The sequence below is a fragment of the Enhydra lutris genome, unplaced genomic scaffold, assembly GCF_002288905.1.
Source record: "Enhydra lutris kenyoni isolate GAN:26980312 unplaced genomic scaffold, ASM228890v2 scaffoldscaffold23, whole genome shotgun sequence".
NCBI classification, from domain to species: domain Eukaryota; kingdom Metazoa; phylum Chordata; class Mammalia; order Carnivora; family Mustelidae; genus Enhydra; species Enhydra lutris.
In genome coordinates, this window is record NW_019154107.1 from 11,716,730 (window position 1) to 11,731,581 (window position 14,852).

Here is a 14,852-nt window from a genome sequence, read left to right on the forward strand (position 1 = left end):
AACCTCAAAAGATCAGGGGCTCTCAAATCAGCCTGGACGGTCTGTTACCCGTAAAAAGGAAATCTTGCAGAGCAGACGTTACATGAGAATCCACCTGGCTGCTGAACGGAAGGAAGAGATCAGTGTATTTTTTCCCCTGACGGCCCACCACTGGGCCTGGGATTCCTGCCTTGTGCTACAGCTTCCCCGTTTCACATCCCTCCCAGGATAGAGGCGCATTCTCCGCAAGGTTCACAAGGCAGAAGCTGCTCCAGAGTTTGCAGAGCTTTGGAATTTCCCAGGAAGCCTTAAGTCCTAGAGACAGAAACCAAGGTGAGGGCCCCTTGTAGAAGGATTGGGGAGACCCACACCACAGAATACAGGCAATGCCAGGAACTTCAGGCCCATCTGTTCTTCAGCACAGGTAGTCTCAGATGCAGTTGTCAGGCTGAACATACCCTCACTTAGTCTTAAGGCTTCTCACGGGCATAAAAACCTTCATCTAAGGGCAGAAAGGAATATCAGTCTCAGAAATCATGGAGATCAACCTGAAAGAGGGCAATGAAAGGACCCAGCCAGCACAGTAGGATTCCATAAAAATCCTGTCCCAGTTGTCAGCTCTGTGAGTTCAGAATGGTCCTGGCTGCTTGTAGCTAACACTGACTTTAACTCAGGTCCCAGGAAGGTGTGGCCTTTGTCCCAAGGCTTTATCTTCAGATAAGCAGAGAGAGTAGAGTCCCAGGGAGGGTGCAGGGTCCAAGTGAATACACTGTGTGTGGACATGGGGAATCAACCAACCCACAGCTGACGGGGCTACACCTAACACCTTCTCTACTGTTAGCCTGGGAGGCACAGGCAAGAGCTGGCAGTCTCAAGTGCCCCGGGACTTCTACCTGGAAGCTCTCATGGAAACGAAGGCCTTGGCTTACATGCTGGCTGTTGAGAAGCGGAATCCCAGCCATGACAATGTCAAGGTAAGAGTCCTATATGAGGGGACACCTGGGTGACTCAATTGGTAAAGCATCCAACTCTTGGTTTTGGCTCAGGTCATGATCTCATGGGTGGTGGGATTGAGCCCTGTGTCGGGCTCCAACACTCAGTAGGGAGTCATCTTGAAGATTCTCTCCCTCTTCCCTCCCCGTACTCACAGGCTCACACTCTTTCTACAATAAGTAAATAAATCTTAAAAAAGAAATGCTGTATGAGGAATGAGGCAAGCAGCTACTCTATAGCAGATGTATTATGATATGCCAGAGCAGTAATAATACTAAAATAAATGTGAGGTTTGAATAAAGGGGGAAAAAGAGATAATACTTGCAGGCTATAGGATCATCTACATATGTGATTTCAGATAACCTTAAAAGATCAGGGGCTCAAAAAAGTTATCTGACTCAACCACTTCCTTATAAAAAAATAAACATATTAGAACTAAGTTTACATGAGACCTTAAAAGCCTGACCAGGAAAGAGAAGGAATAGAACAACATATTTTATTTTTCTTACAGCGTGCTTACATGGGCCCCCTGATTTGTGCTGTTGTGGATTTTGCATCTCTTATCACTCCTAGGACAAGGACCCATTCTCTGCAAGGTCTGGGTAGGGAAACTGTTCAAGAATTTTCAGGGATGTGGCATTTCCCAAGAAGCCTTTAACGGAAGTGACAAGAGCCTTTAGGAGGATACCCATTAACCAGAACTGGAGAAAGGAGAAAGCAACATCCCAGAATATTGGGTGTTACAGACAGAGCAGCCCCTGCCTTTCCTCAAAGCTAGAAGGCTCCAGGCAGAGCTGTTAGGCTGAGAATCTCCTCAGTTTTTCATAGCAGTTGTCAGGGTCTTGAGAGCTTTGGTCTAAGGAAGGCAATCTCAGGTCGGAAGAGGAAGTTGTCAGATGTAAATGTGAATTCCCTTAAAAAGAATGAAGGAAGCACCCACCCAGAACACTGGTGGCCTGTAGAGTCTAGTTCCTGCTGTCAGCCCTTGGCGGTCCTGAATTCCAACACATTATGAAGTGTAAAAAGACTGAGATGTGTGAGAGAACCCGAACCAGAGTTGCAGCCAGGCCTGGCACTGCTGCCATAGCCAGGGAGTGTGCTAGGGCCAAGACCAGTAGCATCTCCCACATCAAGTGAAGTCAGGGGGTGGGATTCATCTTATGGTAAAAAGAGGTCAACATCCTTTCATAAGGATCTACCTAAGCACCTAGGTAGAGCTGAAAGGAGCACATTGTCTTCTTTTTGTTCTTGCTTTACTTGAGTAAATGGGAGATTTATCTGTTTTTATTTTGTAATTTCTTTTTGGTACTTTTAAAGTACTGTTCCTTGAAATAGAAGGTTTATTTGACTTCAGTATCTGTGTTTATGAATAATATGCATCACATATATTGCTATTGATCAGTATAAGTATAAACATTCTGGTATTTTGTACAACAAATAGAAAATCCTTGCATCTCTCTCTCTCTCTCTCTCTCTCCCTCTCAGAGAGAGAAAGACAGTGTGCACATGAGCTGGGGTTGAGGGGTAGGGGGAGAGCGATAGAGAATCTTTAAGCAGGCTCTTCACCCAGTACAGTGCCCAAGACAGGGCTCGATCTCAGGACCCTGAGATCTGGACCTGAGCTGAAATAAAAAGTCAGATGCTTAACTGACTGAGCCACTGATGCTTAACTGAAAGAGCCCCACCTTGCATCTCTCTTTGTGATCTAGAGCAAAATAACATGTCATATGAATGGGGATTTTCCTGCAAATGTAAATGAACCTCGTGGTAGAATTGTTGGTATCAAGAAATTTAAAAAAAGGTTTTGGTATCTGCAAGATGGTAGAATAAGAATTTCCAGCACTTATTTGCCCACAGAAGTACAGTTAACTATGATATAAGTAACAAACTCCTTTATGAAAGGTCCAGAATCTATTTAAGAAAATGTGATAGTACATGTGAGCATAAAACTGAGATGAGCCACACTTGAGATGGGCAGGAACGCAATTAGACTTCACTGGCATCAGCCCCTCCCTCAAGTTGGCACAGCTGAGCCCCAAGAGAGACTGTGACTTCTCTCCATGTGGGGGAAAGAGATTGAGGTAATGCCATGTACCCAAAATACTGTTAGAGCTAATAAATGTATTTAGTTGCAGGATGCAAAATCAAAACACAAAAATCAGTTGTGTTTCTATATACTAACAACAAACTATTTGAAAAAGAAATTAGGAAAATAATTCTATTTAAAATAGTCTCAAAAAATAAAATCGGAATCAATTTAACCAAGGGAGCAAAATGTCTATACACTGAAAACAATAAGACATTGATGGAAGAAACTGAAGAACTCACAAATAAAAGGAAAGCTATCCCATGTTCATTTATGGAAAAAATAAATATTTTAAAAAATCATACTACTCAAGGTTATCTACAGATTAAATGCAATAACTATCATAATTCCAATGGAATTTTTCATAGAAATAGAAAAAAAAAACCTGAATTTCATATGAAATCATAAGAGGCCCTGAATACCAAAGTAATGTTGAGAAAAAGGAACAAAGATGGAGGCATCATACCTCTTGAGTTCGAACTTTATTACAAATCTATATTAATGAAGACAGTGTTGGGGTGCCTGGGTGGCTCAGTCAGTTAAGCAAGCAACTCTTGATTTTGGCTCAGGTCATGATCTCAGTATTGTGAGATCAAGCCCCACATCAGGCTCTGTCTTGGGCGTGGAACCTGCTTAGGATGCTCTCTCTACCTCTCCCTCTATCCCTATCCCACCCCCTGCTCGTGGGCGTGCATGAGCACGCACACACACACACACACACACACACACACACTCAGTCTCTCTCTCTCTCTCAAAACAAAACAAAAAACAAAACAGTGTTTTACTAGTATAAAATCAGACACATAGACCAATAGAACAGAATAAAGTCCAGAAATAAACCCATGCATAAATGGTCAAGTAATCAAATGACAAGGCCACCAGGAATATGCAATGGTTGAAAGGATAGTCTCTTAAGTTAAATGCTATTGGGAAACTGAATGTCCACATGCAAGAGAATTAAATTGGAAGCTACTTATGTCATGCTCAAAGATTAATGAAAAATGGATTAAAGACTTAAAAATGACATTTAAAACCATAAAATTCCTAAGGAAAAAAAACAGGGAAAAATCTCTTTGACATTGATCTTGGCAGAGATTTTTTTTAATATGACAACAGAAACACAGTCAAGAAAAGCAAAAACAAACAAGCGGGACTACATCAAACCAAGTCATCTGTACAGCAACGGAAACAATCAACAAAAAGGCAATCTGTGGAGTGGGAGGAAATATTAGCAAACCATATATCTAAGGGACTAATATCGAAATTATTTAAGGAACTCATACAGCTCAGTAGCAAACAATTAAAAAAACATAACCCCTCAAACAATATCACTTCAAACTTGTTAGGTAGGATGGCTATTACCAAAAAGACAAGAAATAACAAGTGTTGGTAAGAATGTGGAGAAAGGGAACTGGTGTACCATTGGTGGGAATGTAAATTCTTTTTTTTTTAAAGATTTTATTTACTTATTTGACAAAGAGAGATCATAAGTAGGAAGAGAGGCAGGCTGAGAGAGAGAGAGGAGGAAGCAGGCTCCCCCCTGAGCAGAGAGCCTGATGTGGGGCTCGATCCCAGGAACCTGGGATCATGACCCAAGCCGAAGGCAGAGGCTTTAACCTACTGAGCCACCCAGGTGCCCCGGTGGGAATGTAAATTCTTACAGCCATTATGGAGAAACTGTTTGGAGGTTCCATAGCAAATTAAAATTAGAGCTACCACATGATTCAACGAACCCACTTCTGAGTGTATACCCGAAGGAAATGAAATCAGTATCTTAAAGAGTTATCTGCACTCCTGTGTTCATTACACCATTACTGAAAATAATTCCAAGGTATAGAAACAAGCCAAATCTCCATTGGTAGATAAATGGATAAAGAAAATGTGGTATATAGATACAGTGGCCTTAAAAATATTTGGCCTCAAAAACAAAGGAAATCCTCTTACACAGGACAACATGGATGACTCTGGGTGACATTATTCTAAATGAAATATGCCAATCACATAAGGATAAATTCTGCAGGATTCCACTTATATAAAGTATTCAAAATAACCAAACACATGGAAACACAGAGTAGAACAGTGGTGACCAGGGGCTGCGGGTCAGGGAGAAATGATACGTTGCTGAACTGGCATAGTTTCAGTTATGCAAGGTGACTAGGTTCTAGAGATCTGCTGTAAAACATTGTGCCTAAGTGATGAATCACTAAACTCTACCTCTGAAACTAACAATACACTGTGTTAATTGATTTTAAATGAAATTTAAAAACTTTTTTAGAAAGAAAAAACAGTGTGCTTTGAAAAAAATGTGCATATATTTAACAATATTTTTTGTGCACTTAAAAACTTGTTAAAGAGTGTAGTTCTCACATTTAAGTGTTCTTAGCACAACAACAATCAAAAAGCTTATTGTCTTGCTCTCTCCCCAAGTAGAGAGTAAGCTGAATAAGTGCAAGTATTAGTGCAAGACAACTCTTTTAAACTGTTGATGGGAGTGTAAATTGGCACAACCACTATGGAGCAGTATAGGGGTTCCTCAAAAAATTAAAAGTAGAGCTATCATATGATCCAGCAATTCTCTTTCTGAGTCTATATCGAAAAGAATTGAAATTAGGATCCTGAAGAGATATCTGCACCCCATGTTCATTGCATCATTCTTCACAATAGCCAAGACATGGACGACCTAAATGTTCATTGTTGGATGAATGTATAAAGAAAATATGGCATATACATACAATGGAGTATTATCCAGCCTTAAGAAGAAGGAAACCTTGCCATTTGCAACAACAGAGATTAACCTGGAAACCATTATGCTAAGTGAAATAAGCCAAACACAAAAGGACAAATGCATGTTATATAAGGAATCTAAAATAGTCAAACTGACAGAATCAGAATCGTATGGTGGCTGCCAGGTGCTGAGAGGAGGGGTATTAGAGCGGTACTGGGTGAGGAATGCAGAGTTTCAGTTGTATAAGGTAAATAAGTCCTAGAAATGCACTGTGTAGCATCTATAGATAACAATGTCATACTGGCTATTTAAAAGTTTGCTGAGAGGGTAGATACTATGTTAATTGTTACCGTACTCCTGAAAAATAATAAAAAGGGCAAGAGAAAATTTTGGAAGTAATGGGTATGTTTATGGCATTGGTTATGGTGGTGGTTCACAAGAGTATACTTCCCTTCAAGCTCATCAAGCTGTAGACATTAGATGTGTACAGCTTTGGGTATGTCAGTCATACCTGAATAAAGTAGTTTTTAAAGAAGCAGATAGTTTGTCCTATTTGGGGTTGTAGCCTCAGCACAGTGCCTAGTACACTGTAGGCACTTTATAAATATTTAAGCATTAAGAGGAAAAAAAGTATAAATAAGGAAAAGATTGTCAATTCTTGGTTTGCCTAGTTCCTTCTAGTGTTTCTTCCATAAAAGTAGAAGTTACATACATAAACTTGCTTAGATTACTCAGGTGTATAAGAGAAATGAAATGTTGGTGAGTTAGGCCTCATGCTCACTCTCATTTATTTCCAATCTTTAAGTGAAAATGAGCTCTTTGGAAGGCTTCAGGCTAGTACTGGGGATGCTTAAAAACAAACAAACAAACAAACAAAAAAAGCAACTCAAAACAGCAACAAGTTCTAGCCCCTGCTCATTGAAGTGTAGCACCTGGATGCTGCTATCATATAGAGATGGTGATATACTCTCTGTGACCTAAAGAACAAGTAAAAGAGAGAGAGGGGTTTGAAGAGGGGAAGAGATTTGAATTGAAAGCAGTCAGGTACCAAAGTCCAGGGGCAAAGCCGTGTGCAGCTTTAGGAAACTGCATCCCTTCAGCGAGGGGCAATTTCAAGTAAGATTGCATGGTGGGCTAGATGAGGCTTATGGGAGCGGTGAGCAGGGGCCAGACCCTCACATGGAGGGCCTCAGGGATGAAAAACTAAGCCTGCAAAGGAAGTTTTTCCTTAACATATTCTTTGGGACTGTGGCTAAAATGAGAAAATCTCCACGTGGTAGAGGAGTGGTAGGTGTCTGTGCTCTTGCCCAAGACACAGTGCATGGACTAGATGTTCTATGTACATCATCACCAGGGAGTTTCTGAGCAATAGGGATGATATTTCTTTGAGGTGGGGTTTCCAGAATCCACTGGACTGGCAGTCCTTACCCTGATGATTGAAAGAATGAAAATAATGGTGATTTAGATGGAAGGGCAGCTGGATGTTAGGGAAAATACAGGTCATTGACAAAAATTCTGAGAACTTTAAGTTATATCCAACTAGGAAAATCTCTCCCACAAACACTGTATATTATATCCTCCAGTGAGGATATATTACATAACTGGCATCGCTAAACAGCATTGTGGTTGATTATGATTTCTTTGTCTTGGAGTTTGGCAATATGCTCGAGTTTACAGGGTCAGTAAGTGACAGGGCTGGGACTAGACTCCTGGTCTGAATATCTCTTGAACACACGATGATCATTCCACTCTTCTCTGCCCAAAGCCAACCTTGTGTTCCTTAATACTTCAAAATGTACCTCAGTGGAGGAAATAAGGATGCTATGTGCAGAGAACTGGATTGGAATGCATAGCCAAAGCAGTTAAGAATACCACAGTAAACCAAAGCCATGAACAAAGAGGAGAAACAGATCATACTCAGTGACAAGATGATGATCTACATATGCAGTATTAGATACCTTAAGGATTGGGGAATCACAAAACCATCCTGGACAGCTCCTTCCTGTTAGGAAGTAAATCAATTGAACCAGAAATCACCCAGTAGGCTGACTACTGATAAAAAAGGATAAATCAGCATCATTTTCTTTGTCCACCTCTCTCTTGGGTCCCCTGTCTTATGTTGCGGTTTTCCTATCTCACATCAAGTCAGGGACAGGAACCTGCAAGGTTTGCATTAGGGACACAGCTCCAGTTTGCATGGATGTGGAGTTTCCCAGGAATTCTTTGATCTGAGAGAACCCCAATGAAAGAGACTGCAGAGACAACCACCCCACATTATAGGGGGTCATTCAGAGAACTGCCAAGCCTGGTCTCAGGCCTAGATGGCCCAGGCAGGGCAATCAGAGTGGGCATCCCCTCTTCTACTCCTCCAAGTTTTCACCAAGGTCAGAGTCTTAGCCTAAGGAGAATGGTCACACTTCAGTAGAGGAAGGATCCTGGGTTGGATAGGTAACAAGTTGAGGTCCCTGGGTGATGAATGTGGGGACCACCAACTCCAGAACAGTGGTGTTCCAAAGAGACTTGACTCTGCCATCTGCCTCTCAGGACCCAAACATCCCTGGCCTAATGTGGCTCACTCTTCCACCTGGGAGGTCTCAGGAAGGAGCAGACCTTGATCTCAGTAAAGTAACTTCAGGTCAGAGAGGATGGAGTCACACAACCCACCAGGAGCAAGGTCAGGTCCCTAAGTGAGTAAAGAGGACATTGCTAGACCCACAAACGAGGGGGCTTTACAACCTCCCGCCCCCATTCCTAACCGTGGGAGGCTTCAGGCAGAGCTATAAGCCTGAGAATCCTTTTTGTTTCTGCCTGGTGAGTTTCAGGGAGGGAAGTGCCTTGTTTAACAAGATGGGCCCCATTTCTGCAGAGAGAGAAGTCTTGGCCATAACTGGAGTCAAGGTGAGAACCCACAGTGCTAATGAGATAATCTCTTCCCAAAAGAGGGAGGCTCACAGAGTCCTGTCCCTCTTTTCAAGTCTCTGGGGCCTGAGGCAAGGGTAGGCAGAAGCAGTGCATCCTGACTTCTCACCAGGGGCTCAGGAAGGTGAGGGCTGGCTTTGGGGGCTGGCTGACTTGGGTCAGTAGTGGGAGGAGTCACAAGTTCGTGGGATTACAGTCTTCTGAAGTTGGTGGTTCCTAGGTCCTCACTCAGGATCCTCACCTTGGTATCTGTCACTGCGATCCCACAGAGCTTCGTCCTTGCTCTCAGTCCTCAGAACCCCAGGCAGCCATAGCCGGATATGATTCATCTGAACTTCCGCTTCAGAGATCGGTACATCGACCAGTGGGCATAGCTATTGTTCCGCCGAGGGTGGGTTCTCAGGACTTCTCTGAAGTCAAGGTGAGGACCTGAATGTGAAGTGAAGGGACCACTTCCCCTCCTATAACAAAGGTGGTCCCACAAAATACTGCCCCTGGGTTCGGCAATGGAAGCTCCTGACACGGCTGTTAGGCTGAGTTCTGCCTGGGAGTTCTTAGGGAAGAAGGCCTTGGTCTTAGAGAGTAGCCCTGATTCTCCAGAGGAAGGAAACATAGGCCCTAATGAGAGCCAAGGGGAGGTTCCTGAGAGCTAATGAGGGGATCTCTTCCCTGTAGAGATGGCAACAGAAAACTCTACCCCTGCATATGGTTCTGGGAGTCTCCAGGCAGGCCCTGACAACCACTCGCTCCCCACTCCCCGAGAGCTCCCGGAAGTGAAGGCTTTGTTTGGAGCTTGGTGAACTCAATTTAGTGGAGGGAGGAGTCCCAGGCTCTGATAGATACCAAAATGAAGACCCTAAGCGAGGATATAGAGACCACCAGCTCCAGAACAGTAGTGTCTCAGAGAGCCCTGCCCCTGCTTTCAGCCCTTAGAGACCCTAGGCAGTTGTGACCGGATATGACTCATCTTTACTTCCGATTCAGTTTCCAGGAAGTGAGATCATTTGTCTGTGGGTGAGGCCTCTGGCCCCCGAGGGTAAATTTTCAGGATTAGCCTGGAGTCAAGGTGAGGACCTTGTGTGGGGACTGGGGGAAGCATCCTGATCCATAACACGTGGGGCCCCACTAAGTCTCAGTACTGCTGTTGACTCTGGTAGGACCCAGCAGAGCTATCAGATTTTCTGCCTGGAAAGTCTCAGGTAGGGAGGGCCTTGGTCTAAAGGAGTAGCCTGGGTCCTGCAGATGGAGGAGACCTAGGACCTGTCTGCAGTGAAAGTGAGGTCCCTGAGTACTTATGAGGGGCCTCTCCCCAGTTAAAGAAAGCAGCATCCCTGTACTAGAGCCTCCTGGAGGCTCTAGGTGGGAGTAGTCCTATGTGGAGGACCCTGACTTTCCCTTCTAGGGACTGGGAATTGAGGGATTTGCTCTGAGGCAGAAGGCCCAAGTCTTGCTAGTGTATTGGAGGCAGGAGTCCTAAGTCCTACCTATAGTTAAGGTCAGAGACCTGAGTGAAGACTAAAGGGAGCACCAACTCTAAAAAGTCTATCTCATAAATTCTGACCCTTCTCTCAGCCCTGGGAAAACCACAAATATTTCTTAGACTGAGGCACCCCCCTCATTTCTGTCTGGAGAGTCCCAGAGAGGCAAGGCTGTTGGATTAATTGAGCAGCCTCAGTTCTGCAGAGAGGGACTGTGGGCTTCACAGGCATCAGAATGAGGACTCTGAATGAAGAGTGATGGTACTCACACCCCAAAAAGAGACAACAGAGAGCACCCCCCTTGTCTACAGCACTAAGGATCCCAGGCATAGAAGTCAGGGGTGTGTGAGCCCTACTTTATTTTTGATGGTATCAGGTTGGTGAGAGCTTTTGTCTGAGGGGAAAGACCAGACCAGCAGAGGAAGGTGTCCCAGGCTCTACCTAGAGCCAAGATGAGGACACTGAATGAGGACTGAGAACCCCAATGACTCTAGAATAGAGAGTCCCAGAGAACTGTTAGCAGTTGGTGACAGTAGTGGGCAGAGGCAACAATAATGGGCCAAGGTGCCCCTTTCGTTCCTCCTGAGGGATCCCAAGAAGTTGAGGGCCTGGGTTTGAGATGTAAATTTAGAGCAGCACAGAGGAGAGGGCCTGAGCCTTGACAAAAGTTGATATGATGGTCCTGAATATGAACTGAAAGGATCCTCACACTCCAGAGTAGAGAGGATCTCACAAGGACTGGACCTGCCTCTGCTGCTTTCAGCCCCAGTAAGCACCAACCAGGGCTGCAGGCTGCACCCGGAGGCTCACTTTAATTATTTCCACAGGATTCTCAGAGTACAGGTTGATCATAACAGGAGCCCTGTGGTTTCCCAGAGCCGTGCCCTCACAGAAACCTGCAGAGGCATCCTTGGTTATAGCCAAGGTGGTCTCTCCCTGTAGAAGGTGCTCCCTTTCATCTTTTCTTCTCTCATGCCCAGATTACCTCCTGTCCTGCCCACACTACTACCTGCTGCCCCTGGCCACAGTCATCATGCCTCGGGGACAAACGAGTAAGCTCCACACCCGTGAGAAACGCCACCAAGCCCAAGGTGGGATCCTGCATCAGAGCAGTGTTCAGGCCACTGTAGCCAAGGAGAAAGCCTTCCCCTCCTTGGCCCCTCCGCCCTTTGGTGTTCTTACTCACAGAAAACCTGCAGCTAGGTCACGTAGCACTCTCAAGGGGTCTGAGAGAGCCCCATCCACCAAGCCTACAGACGTTTCTCCCACAAGATCATATAAAGGAGGCAACCGCAAAACTGAGAAAAAGCCAAGTTCCTCCCAGGCCCCACTCACCATTGTGCAGTCTCAAGGAGACCCTTTAACCAGAGCAACGGGTATTTTGGTGCAGTTCCTGATGCATATGTACAAAAGGAAAAAGCCCATCACAAAAGCCAATATGCTGAAGATTGTCAATAAAAAGTACAAAAATCGCTTCCTTGAGATCCTCAGAAGAGCTTCTTTCAACTTGGAAGTGGTTTTTGGTGTTGACTTAAAGGAAGTCGATTCTACCAAGCATTCCTATATCCTGGTCAGTAAGATGGACCTCCCTAACAATGGGACTATAAGCCGTGGCAGAGGATTTCCCAAGACCGGTCTTCTGATGAATCTCCTGGGTGTGATCTTCATGAAGGGCAACTGTGCCACCGAGGAGAACATCTGGGAGTTCCTGAATAAAATGAGAGTCTTTGCAGGGAAGCGGCATTTCATATTTGGGGAACCCAAGAAGCTCATCACCCAGGATTTGGTGAAGCTTAAGTACCTGGAGTACCGGCAGGTGCCCAACAGTGATCCTGCACGCTACGAGTTCCTATGGGGTCCCAGAGCCCACGCCGAGACCAGCAAGATGAAAGTGCTAGAGTTTTGGGCCAAGATTAATCATACCGTCCCCAGTGCCTTCCACTCCTGGTATGAAGAGGCTCTGCGAGATGAGGAAGAACGAGTCAAAGCCATGGTTACACGACAGGCCGAGACAGGTGCCACGGCCAGTGACTGTTCCAGGGAATGTCTAGCAGCACCTCCCACGCCTAATGAAGTTGAGGCAGGTTCTTCATATTGTGGCTGAAGGGAGCAGTCAGTGTTCTAAGTAGTAGAGGGCAAGGTGTGACTGAGGGAACACAGTGTATAATACCTCTGTGCTCCTGTTCTGTATGGGTAATTTGGAGATTCATCAGCATTTTTATTTTTTGCTCTTTTTCAAATGTTACTTCAAAATGCAGGCTTATCTAGCATTATAAACTAAATTCATGAGTTACATTGGTCTCACTTATTGTTGTTTATCAGGTTTAAGAGTTAAGAGTATTGCTGTTTCATAGAACAAATTGGGAAATTTTCCATCTTATTTAATAATCTGGTACAACGTAACATGGCATTGGTGCATGCGTTCCCTTGAAAACGTGAAAAAAAAAGTAGTAAAATATATGAAATTGATACAGAGGAAAATCGTAAGATGGTTGGTATTTGACTTCCTAATCCTCTTTACTCTGTGTTTTATAAAGTTCTAAATAACAGTATGTGCTTAACTAACTGAAGAGTGTAGAATTAAACCTTCATGAATTAGATGCCATGCTTCAGGCTCATTTATTCCCCAAACATTGCCTGAGCATCTGCTCTCAGAAGGCTTCATACTGGCACTGGGAGAGCTGAGAAAAAGACTGAGACACTGAGCATAAAGTTACAGAGTGGAGAAGCATCTATCATATAAGGGAAAATGGTAATATATACTCTAAGGCCAAAAGGATTCATGAAAAGATGAGCTAAAACAGGAGAGAGGTGGTTCCAGGTTAGAGCAGTTAAGTGTCAGTGCCCTGAAGCAGGGCCCCTTTGGGCCTTTGGAGCCTGCAGTTCCCTCAGTGGGAGGCAATTCTAAGTTGGCTGCATGGAGCAGGGCCCAGAATGGCAAACTGCCCTTGCCAGGTACTTTGGGATGGTGCGAAAGCCAGAGAGAAATCACCTGGGGAGGGGATGGAAGGTGTCCTGTGCTCTTGCCCTGGTGCAGGCAAAGGCAGTGTGCAAATTCGAGGTTGTATTTACATCATCTCTGGAGAGTTTCTGAGAAATAATGGAGTACTCCCTTAGTGGATGCCCAGAATCCACTGGACTGGCACCCTTGGCCCTGGGCTGGGGGAACCAGGACCCACTCCACTAACACATCATTCAAATTAGGTTACCTTGTTTGTCATTTGGCAAACTCCAGGCAAGGTCTAGTTTTCTACTGGTGGTTGAATGAATGAGAGTCAGAGGGGTTTGGAAAGAAGGGCAGCTGAGAGGAAGGTGCTTTTGGCGGCCTTGAAATGTGTTTTAGGAGCTTTGTGTTGCATCCACTAAGGAAGTCGACCTTATGTCAACCATTGGGTGAAGTAATTGAATGGGGAACTATTACTTAGCATTTCTTACTAAGCACTGTTTTGTCTGATAGAGTTTTCTTTGTTCTAGAGCACTGTATAGTTCCTGACATCCCCGGATTAAAAATTAAATCTCTTCGTAGTGAGTTGAAACTCCAGGGCACAAATTAGAGTAAGAACTGGCATCCTTTAAAGTGCAATCCTGGCCAGGCAATGTGCCACGCACTTTTTAAAAATTTTTTTTTAATTTTTAATTTTTTTAAAGATTTTATTTACTTATTTGACAGACAAGTAGGCAGAGAGGCAGGCAGAGACAGAGAGAGGAGGAAGCAGGCTCCCCACCAAGCAGAGAGCCTGATGCGGGGCTCGATCCAAGGACCCTGGGATCATGACCCGAGCTGAAGGCAGAGGCCCTAACCCACTGAGCCACACAGGTGCCCCTATTTTTTATTTTTTTATTAACATATAATTTATTATTAGCCCCAGGGGTACAGGCCTGTGAATCACCAGGTTTACACACTTCACAGCACTCACCATAGCACTTACCTTCCCCAATGTCCATAACCCAACCACCCTCTCCCTTACCCCTCCCCCCAGCAACCCTTACTTTTATGTGCATTATGGACACTCTACCAGTCCCCAGGACAGAGTCCATCAAACCCACTTCACAGATGAAAAGACAGCCTCACAGAGTTTGGTGTTGTGCCCCATTTCTCATAGCTGCTAAGTGGCAGGTTTGGAACCACACCCCTGGCCTGAATTAGTATGAAGTCCACACTTCTCTACTCCTCCCAGCCTGAGGCTGAATTCACGTTCCTTATTTCCCCTTTCTTCTCACTACTACAAAATTGTCTCAGGTACTAAAAGGGATTCTGTGCCCAAGACACTGGATTAAAATACATAACCAGAGCAATTACCATATCAAAATAATTGAGAAGTGTGAATAAAGAAGAGAAAGAGATAATATTCAGTGACAATAGGATCATCTATATATACAAAGTCAGAAAACCTCAGATGATCAGGGCTCACAAAATCATTTTGGATAGTCCCTTCCATAAAGAAGGTTACACCTATTCAAACAGAAGTTACATAAAAAGCCAAGTCTGGTAGCTAAAGAGAAGAAACGGATTAAAGTATTTTTTTGTCCTTTGACAGTGCATGTGTTTTGGGGTCTCTGCCTTGTGTTACAGCTCCCCTATCTCACATCACTCCTGGGACAGGGACCCAGTCTCTGAAGGGTTTGCAATAGGGATAATGGTCAAGAGTTTGCAGAGACATGGCCTTTCCCA

At 44.3% G+C, this 14,852-nt stretch overlaps 1 protein-coding gene across 1 annotated transcript; it reads left to right on the forward strand.

Moving 5' to 3' along the window:
- The first annotated feature begins 11,213 nt into the window (after nucleotides 1-11,213).
- On the forward strand, nucleotides 11,214-12,284 carry LOC111150372 (MAGE family member B3). Its single transcript, XM_022507812.1, has one exon. It carries the CDS (start codon nucleotides 11,214-11,216, stop codon nucleotides 12,282-12,284), a length of 1,071 nt encoding a protein of 356 aa, XP_022363520.1.
- The last annotated feature ends 2,568 nt before the right edge of the window (nucleotides 12,285-14,852 follow it).

Excerpts from the sequence above, each read along its gene's own strand:
- LOC111150372 (XM_022507812.1), top strand. The coding sequence starts at position 11,214 with ATGCCTCGGGGACAAACGAGTAAGCTCCACACCCGTGAGAAACGCCAC.